The sequence below is a fragment of the Gossypium hirsutum genome, chromosome D07 (assembly GCF_007990345.1).
Source record: "Gossypium hirsutum isolate 1008001.06 chromosome D07, Gossypium_hirsutum_v2.1, whole genome shotgun sequence".
In the NCBI taxonomy this organism is placed as follows: Eukaryota; Viridiplantae; Streptophyta; class Magnoliopsida; order Malvales; family Malvaceae; genus Gossypium; species Gossypium hirsutum.
This window is the reverse complement of record NC_053443.1, coordinates 48,296,737-48,305,776: the sequence shown is the minus strand read 5'-3', so window position 1 is coordinate 48,305,776 and position 9,040 is coordinate 48,296,737. Positions and strand designations below refer to the sequence as shown.

The following is a 9,040-nucleotide window of genomic DNA, read 5'->3' as shown; positions in this document are numbered from 1 at the left end:
TTAAAATTAATATATAAAGCAACTAAAAATAAAATAATATATAAAATAACTTAAAATAAATCCTTTACAAAGCAAGTTAAAATAACATATAATGAGTTAAATATAATATATAAAAGAGGAATTTTAAAATAAATCAATTTAAAGATAATCAATTTTTGAAATAACATATATAAAAACAATTTAAACTAAATAATATATATTAAAATAAGTACTATATACAAAAGTTTGAAATATGTAAATAAAGTAATGTAAAAATAGAAAATAAAATGGTTTAAAATGTAAAATATGTTAAAATAATTTAAATAAAGGTTAAGGATTGAATTGAAATTACAACCCAACACAAGGGGTTACAAATAATAAATAATGAAAGGATGCTAGGGACCATATTAAAATGCGCGCGAAGAAATAGAGATCTAAACAAAAAACATCCCAATCCCCTCTATGCGCAGCGTTTCAATAGGGATCAAAATCAAACAATTGTAAAAAGTGTGGTGTGATTCACAAATGTTAAAATAAATAAAAGCCTAATTGTAACACGCGTCAAAAATGAAAGGACCAAAATTATAAATAGACCGTTTGGACCTCAGAGGTGCGCGGATCCTTCATATGCGGGTCGAGTCGCGGATCGGATTCTTGGGTCCTACAGTCAATACGACACCATTTTAAAGCCACTGAAACAGGCACTAAACGGTGCCGTTTCAACCTCATATAACAGTTACCACAATCCCTAAAAAATTAATCCCTAAGCTATTCTAAAACAAACAGAAAAATAACATCCCCTTTTCTCTCTGCCGCTACACAAGCCCGAACCTTATCCAACTCCATTTCGGACGGAATCGACAGGGCTCTGACGGCGCGCCTTTGCAAAGGTAAGAGTCTCCTTCCTCCTCTTCTTTTATTTTTCGTATGTATATAAAAAAATCAAGAACAAATCGAAAAAAGAAAATTAAAAAAAAAAAGAACTTTGAGAATCACCTTAAAGAAAACTAATATTCGATTTCTTTTTCTTTTTCTTTTTTTTTTATATTCAGTCTGCGTCCCCCTTTACAAATTTTTTATTTGGCTTTATATAGCCAAAAAGAAAATACCAAAAATCCCTATTTTTTTGTTTTTCCTTTTTCTATTATGTTACAATTTTTTAATTCGATGTAAATTTGTTGTACTGTTACTCCTCCGTTTGCTGCTTGGCTTCGTTTGTTTTGGTTGTTGCAGGTACGAGGCCAGCCTGGAGATGCACGCGTGTGGTGGTGCGGCACGCGCGGGGAAGAGGCGCGCCTGGGCTAGTACTGCGGTGATTGAAATAGAAAGCTGCTGAGGAAGGCTAGGGTTTCCTGTTATTTTTGGTATTGGGTTTCTGAGTTTGGGTTAATGGTTTAGGGCAGATTAATGGGTTGTTTGTATTGTGCCTAGTGGGCTAGAATTTAAGCATTTGGGTCACTGTATTGGGTGGATTTTGGACTGTGTTTATTAGGCCGGGCAATAATTGGGAATTACACTAAAAATTCCATTTTAGGTGAAAATAATCTATTTATATGTGAACAATGTCACAAAGCATCAACGAGAGACAATGATTTTTTGTTTGTAGTGTACGTTTTAAAAATTTTGCTAAATTAATTATTATATTTAATTATTAAAATATTATCTAATTGATGCGGTCGTTGAAAGCACCAAAAATATCCTATCCCTAATAAATAATGAAAAAGAATAGTAAAAAGGAAGTAGGGTCAAATCCTTAGGGACTGGGATTGCAAAATATATTGTTCCGTGAAATCCCAGGCAGAACCTTGCCCAAGAAAAGTTGCGTTCCTGAAAAAAATAAAATAAAAAAATAACAAAATTAAATGTTTGGATTTGAAAACGAAAAATAAAATAAAAACAAATTTAAGAATATTGAATCGAAAATTAGAGAAATTAAAAATAAAGTTGAGAGAAAGGAAATTCTTATGGGAGATTACAGCCTCCAGTTGTCTCGTTCCACCTTGGGTTCAATCCTCGACTTTTAGATGATTCTTCCCAAATTGAATAAGCCAATTATAGTGGAAGAGGACGCCGACGACCACCAGCTCCAAGGATTTAGACTTACGATTTGGTGGAACCTGACTCTAGCCAACAATCGCTTCTGTGAGATCGTCTTATGCTAGATCAACGCTTCTCAATGGCGAATCTCACGCCATTTTGTCTCTTGGGCTCGCCAACCTCTGACGCAGTAAGCTAACGAACTGACTGTGCAACCTTCCCAAAACATACAAAGTGGCTGCCTTTGCATACGTTGAAAAGCTTACTTCTTAAGGGACATGGACGGAAGCGTCAGCCCCGTAGTGTGGAGAAACGATGAATACTCATTGAGAAGGCTAAGTACAAATTCTAAGCCTCATGAACCCTTTTGGAGATTTTCGACAACCTTTGGCTAGATGGGTTTAGTGGCTCATGGTTGGGGTAGAAAAGAAAATAAATAAAATAAAAATGGAAATTTTATTGAAAGAAAATATGAAAAGAACAAAAGGCTAGACTTTTGGGGAGAGAGTGTTTTCAGAAAAAGATAAGATTCTCTTTTGAGTCACTTCACCCCCTATTTATAGTGCTAGGGGAGATAGTCTAATCCTACTTAAATTCCTAAAAGATAAATACATTTAATTGAAGATAAATAAAGATAAAATAAAATCCTAAAAATAATCCTTAATAATTATTTCAATATTAATTATCCTAATATAATTAAAATAGAGTTTAATAGAATAAAATCTCTTCTTTTTGCATTTCAACCCTTGTGTCCTCCATGCTTGCACTTTTGGCACCAACTTTTCCTTGTGTCGCACATTGGCCCATTTTATTTCTAAATTCACGCTTTTGGCCCTTAATTTTGCTTTTGCCTCAAATTTAGTCCCTATGAGATAAAAGATCATAAATAGCTCAAATTAGTAGGATCATACTCAGAATAAATACATAATTAAAACATAAAAATACGTTATTCTAGAGTGTTATCACTAATTATTAGACTCTTAAGGAAACTATAGCAAATTAGAAATTAGAAAAGAACCCAACATAAAAAGAAAATAACTGAAAATGGCAACCTTTGTGGAGGAATTTAGAGTATGGAGAAGAAGAAAAGACCTAATGTAGGAGGATGTGAGTTTAAGTTCGTTGAAACCGATTATCTTTTCATTTAAGAATTGAGAATAATTATATATAGTTCTAATTATAAAAATATCAATTAATTTTAAAAATCCAATAACTCAAAATCTTAATTTATTTAAAAAAAAATTTCGAGTGAATTCGAGTTTAATTCCTTCGCTTGGGCAGCAAACACTAGGCGTGGCAGATTGGATAATATTGTAATTTAATTATATAAATTGAATAAAAGAAATTAGAGAACTGGTCAAAACCGGTAGAATATTAAAAATCCGAAATTAGAAAAACCGGATTTTTTTAAACTTTTGAGCTTATTCATATTCATCCTTGTTTTTCCCTTTAAATATAATTTCTTAATATAACTTTTTTTTTTTGTAAATAATTCAATCGTTTGAGTCAAGAATATAATATTCAATCAGTTTAATTTCCTATTTGATTTTTTCAACCCCGAATACAACTTGTAAGATACAACATTTATCAATATAAAAAGAATTGATGGTTTTATTAGCCAGATTAATCAATTATTTATAATACAAGTATTTGAGTTAAAGTTAACAATAAAAAAATAAATGAAAAATACAAAATTATACTAGGTGAGATGACAAAATTTTTTTTTACTTTACTCAATTATCGAACTATAGAATAATTTTAAAACTCGTGACCGATATCTATCCATTTAATAATCTTCTAAAACGTGAAGAAATAATCACGAAACTTGTTCCAACGAATACATTGGGAAAATAAAATGTTAAATGATAGTAATAGTTAACATAATTGGACAATTATCTCAACCTACTATTGATTCTGAAAAGTCTGTCGATTATGCTCCACTCCTACATACAACAAATGCCGTATAGCCTTTGCCTTCACCATACACTATCTAATCGGTCAAATTATATCATGGTTTTCCAAATTTCAATAATTGTCTTTTTGATGGTCTCGTCGAATTTCGAATAAAACGATTTATTATCTTGCTCGGATAATTTTCTCTCTTGTAGACCGTTGTTATTTTGTTTCTCGTCCACTTCTCATTATATATTTTTCTTACATTGATAATAATATTGATTGTATCATTAGAGTTAATAAACGTTAGGATTAAACGTATGGGGCGAGTTTATTAGTTTGAGAATTAGTTTGATTTCTCGTTTTTCTCTGATTTTATCTTTGCTACACTTATTTAAAAAAATTGTTTTTTTATCAATTTTTCTTTTTCTTTGTATGAAATAGTAGTTACAATTTTTATCAGACATTCGTTTGACATGAGTTCAAATCTTATCACTTTATCTCATCTTTAATATTGTATCAAAAAAAAATTAATTTCATTTTCTTAAAAAAAATACTTTTTTTTTAGAAATAAGAATATAAGACTAATTCATACATAATCCAAAATTTTAATTTGTAATGAATTAGATAAAATTATCAGCGTAAGAGTAATTGTCTATAAAATTGATAGAATAATAAGGAATAGACCAATGATTAAGGATCGAACAGATAAGAGACCGAGAGATTGCCCTCCATGCTGTTTTGCTTGCTCTTCCAAGCCACTAATGAGTGGGCCCTCCAATGGACCACTATGGTTATCACTGCTATAGGCAATTTGTCTTATTTAAAGTTAGCAATTTTTTAAACAAAATTTTTGGATTATGATCAATGTTGATAAATGAAATTATTTAAGCCCATGAATAAAAATCAATCCATTTGGAGAAATACATATTAAGGATCGGATCATACTACCGAATCCCTTAGATCGACGATGTTAGATTGGGGAAAACATTAATGATTTATATTCAATAGTCCAAGTTACATTGGTCATTATTATTATATTGTGTTTATGCTATTTTAATTACTTAGTAAAATGGATTGAATTTTTATTGATCTCTAATATGTTAGTAAGTCTCAAACTTCTATATATTTGAGAGGCTTGTATAAGTTTTATAATTGAGAATTAAGAGCATTTATCTATTCATAGTGGAACGTACTTTGAAAGTGCATTTGAGTAGAGTAAAAAAATTTTGTTTATTACCTAAGTTCTTAGGGAAGAACTTAGAGGTGAGAGATATATGTCTTTAAATACAAAAGTGAGGCTACTACATTAGAGTGGTGATAGAACTTAAATCACTTGTTGTGTTGGGTTTAAAGATAGGGATTTTTCTCACTATGCTAACTTTAGGTAAACCAAACTACATAAACAATTCCTTATCCTTTTTTATTGTATTTTGTGTAGTACCATTTGAAATTTCCACTTCAACATTCACTTCTTCAACACACTGTTTTACTCTGAATTATCATGTTGGAATGGAAATTGATTGTCTTTTGGATAAGGTTTCTAAGCCATCTTTAGAGGTCACTAGTTCAAATTTTGATTCAATGAGCAGTGTTGACCAGTGCCACTTGGAGCCATGAATTGTACTAGTTTGAACTATCATGGGCTTGGAAACCCACATGCAATTAGACAATTTCGAGATTTGTTGAAAGCTTAAGCTCCTCATGTAGTTTTTCTCGCAAAAAGAAAACTAAATGTCGAAAGTACGGAAGCTCTTCTTTATAGGAGTGGTTTTCTTCATGGTATTGATGTTTGTTAACAAAGGTCAAGTGGTGGTCGTTTCCTTTACTAGATAACTTATAGGACTCTTTGGCCAACTGAATGAGCATCGACTTCATGAATCATGGGTACTACTGGATTTACTAGATCTGAATCTTGACTTGCCTTGGATTATCATTGATGATTTAATTGAGCTGTTGTGGTCTTTCAATAAGAATAGAGATTGTCTACAAAACCCTACAGCGTGTTTGTTTCAGTGTAATAGGTAATCCATTACGCCCCGATTACGCACCTATTACATTACCCACCTATTCCGGCGTTTGGTTCGCTGTAATTGGTATTACGCGCCTATTACAATACCGACCTAATCCCCAAATTCACTGCTTTTCTATTCCCTTCCCAAATCGAAGATTACCCATTACGTCCGACTTCCCTTCCTAAGTCTCTGTTTCACCCTCCCTCCCTACTCGAAATCGACCTCCACCCTCTCCTTTTTCTGTCCTCATCATTTCTCCTCCCATTTCTTTACTGGTTCTCTCTCTCGGTCTCTTTTTTTATTTTTTCCCTTTCATTTGTTGCAGCACGTTTGAAATCCACTGCTTCATTTTTTCTTTCGTCGGCGTTTGGTTTTTGATTCTTTTGAGGTATGAATCTTGAATGATTACCCTATTACACTGCTTTCATTGTGCTGCTGCTAATTTTGGTTGAGCAATTGGTTGAGCAATTGTTTCGTCGCTCTCCCAAATGAGCGTCGCCATCTCGAGCACCAGCAACACACCAAGGAACATGGTCATCACTGATCCCTGCCCAGGTAAATTGTATTCGGGATTTTTAGAGGTTCATATGTGTGCGTTTTGTTTTAGATGGATGATTTGATGCCTCGTTGTTGAAATGTGGGTAAATTTGGCTATGGATCGATCGGCTTCTTTCGATGATGTTTTGATTTCCTTAGTATCGATCTATTTTTGCTTATGTAATCGACTGCTGATTTAATAGATGGGTTTTCGATTTCGAATTGAGGAAAGAAGAAAAAAGGGAGATATGTTTGTTAATGCTTATTGGATTGATGATGTTGATGATCTTTTATTGCATATAAATTTCTATAATTTTGGGATTGCTTTGCTGGAGCAGGAACATTGATATAAGAGATTTGATTGCATTTTTCCGGTTATATTTTTCGGCCCCAGTTTAGCATTGATGTTTGCATAGGATTGCTATGTTTCACAATGCTAAACCAGCGAAAAGTTTCGACCTTTAGGTTGAAATCCTGGTTTGGCAGCTCGAACTTTAAAGCTAAGAAAATGGAGTTTTTGTAATTTGGAAGCTTGTAAATAAAAATGACTTTATTATCTTAATATCTCTGAACTTTTTATTATTTTAAACATATATATTGTTCGAGATTTCAGTTCTTTGCACCAGCTTTATCTACCACTTAGAAGTTCTTAGACCACATTTCTCACCACACTTTTTTTCAAGTCAAGCTTTTTGTAACATTGATGTTAGTTTTGATGTTCGATTCTAGTGAAGTTTAAGTGATGATGGATTTGTAGTTTTAATTGTTTCGTTATGTACTTGTTTATATTTGGGTGTTTATTGGTCATAGGAGATTTCAACCATTTTTATATGTGGTTTTAGCTAATATTTATTACAATTTGGGATGGAATGAGTGCTAACCTTCTATAGTGTGATGATCGTTCCTCTATCATTGTTGTTCAGTTTTTTGATCATCAACTTCAGTTGGACTTACTATCATTTGATAGAACTCATGTTGGATGGAAGAAAATGTACACATGAGAACTGCTTTTAACTAATACGATAAAATTTAAAACACAATGAACCTATTCCGCTGATGTGCAGGCTCTGAACAGCTTAACATTTATTACAAATTGGGATGGATGAGTACTAACATTCAACCATGTGTTCTTTCGTTAATCAGTGTTGTCATTGTTCCGTTTTTTGGGCATCTACTTGCAGCTTGGTTGGACTGACTGTCATACGAATGCTGGTTTTAACTAATACCATGAAAGTTATGCATGTGTATAATTCAATTTAAAACATCATTAAACTAATTCTGATCATGTTAGTGCCCTTAATTGTGTAAGCTTTGTATCTGTTCTGCCTATGAAAGTTATGCATATCTATAAATTCAATTTAAAACATCATTCACCCTGTAATTATAAATATTGAGTTTTGATGGATGTATCTTCCTATGCTTCCTTTATGGCTAAAGACCAAGCAATTATTTTGAGTAGATAGTCGGTTTATATGTCCCATGAAGTATAGAGTACTAGGTTTCATCAATAGATATCATTCCTTTCTGATGAGATAACTTGCACAATAATGATAGAAGAAATATGAGAATAATGCATTTCATATGTTCCTTGAAATTGAATTTATAAAGGAAGCCATCATATGGTAAAAGTACCACTGAGAAAGAAGAAATCTGATGCTCGTGATATGTCTTCTTCATTTGATGAGGCTGCCACTTTATTGGCCGAAAACATCAAGGCCGTTGGCGATCAAATCAGTAGGAGTATTGCCTCCGAGGTGGTAGTTCAGCAGAAGTCAGAAGAATATCAAAAGATGGAAGAGAAAGCTTCAAATTTATATTCAACCTTATGGGAAATTGAAGGTTTAACCGACGATCAGCGGTATCGAGCTTTGAGTAAAATTTCAGATCATCCAACTCAAATGATCGTTTTCTTTAGTTTACCTTCTGTTGCGCGATTGGAATGGGTCAGAAGATTTCTTTCTGACCATTAAAAATCAATGTTCAAACTTTTTGATGTTGTAAAACTATACAACATATGGATTATGATGTAGAATTTCAGTTTCATCTAACATTTTCTTAATATAAGTTAATTATGTTTATGCAGAGTATAATTCTCAAGTTATATTTTGATTTTAGTAAATTCATATAAGAACATTTTATTGTTAAGAATTTTATGAAATTATATATCATTATTAAATTATATATAATAATAATTATTTTAAATTATACAAATTCATATAAGAAAATTTATTAGTTATAATTATTTTAAATTTTATTAAATCATATATTTTAATTAAAATATATTTAATTTAATTATTTCAAATTATCTTTTATAGTATCATATATTATGATTTGAGTAAATTCATATAAGAATATTAATTATTAAGAATTTTATTAAATTATATATTTTAATTAAAATATGTTTAATAATAATTATGTCAAATTATCTTTTATAGTATCATATATTATGATTTGAGTAAATTCATATAAGAATATTAATTATTAAGAATTTTATTAAATTATATATTTTAATTATAATATATTTAATAATAATTATGTTAATTTATATTTTATAGTATCATATATTATGATTTGAGTAA

The 9,040-nt window shown here is 31.2% G+C and overlaps 1 protein-coding gene across 1 annotated transcript; it reads left to right on the top strand.

Annotated features, from left to right (window-relative positions):
* Positions 1–5,380: 5,380 nt before the first annotated feature.
* Positions 5,381–8,542, top strand: LOC121219508 (uncharacterized). The gene is made up of 3 exons (XM_041097781.1): positions 5,381–5,933; positions 6,250–6,479; positions 8,070–8,542. Exons 2-3 carry the CDS (start codon positions 6,413–6,415, stop codon positions 8,429–8,431), a joined length of 429 nt encoding a protein of 142 aa, XP_040953715.1. The 5' UTR covers positions 5,381–5,933; positions 6,250–6,412; the 3' UTR covers positions 8,432–8,542.
* The last annotated feature ends 498 nt before the right edge of the window (positions 8,543–9,040 follow it).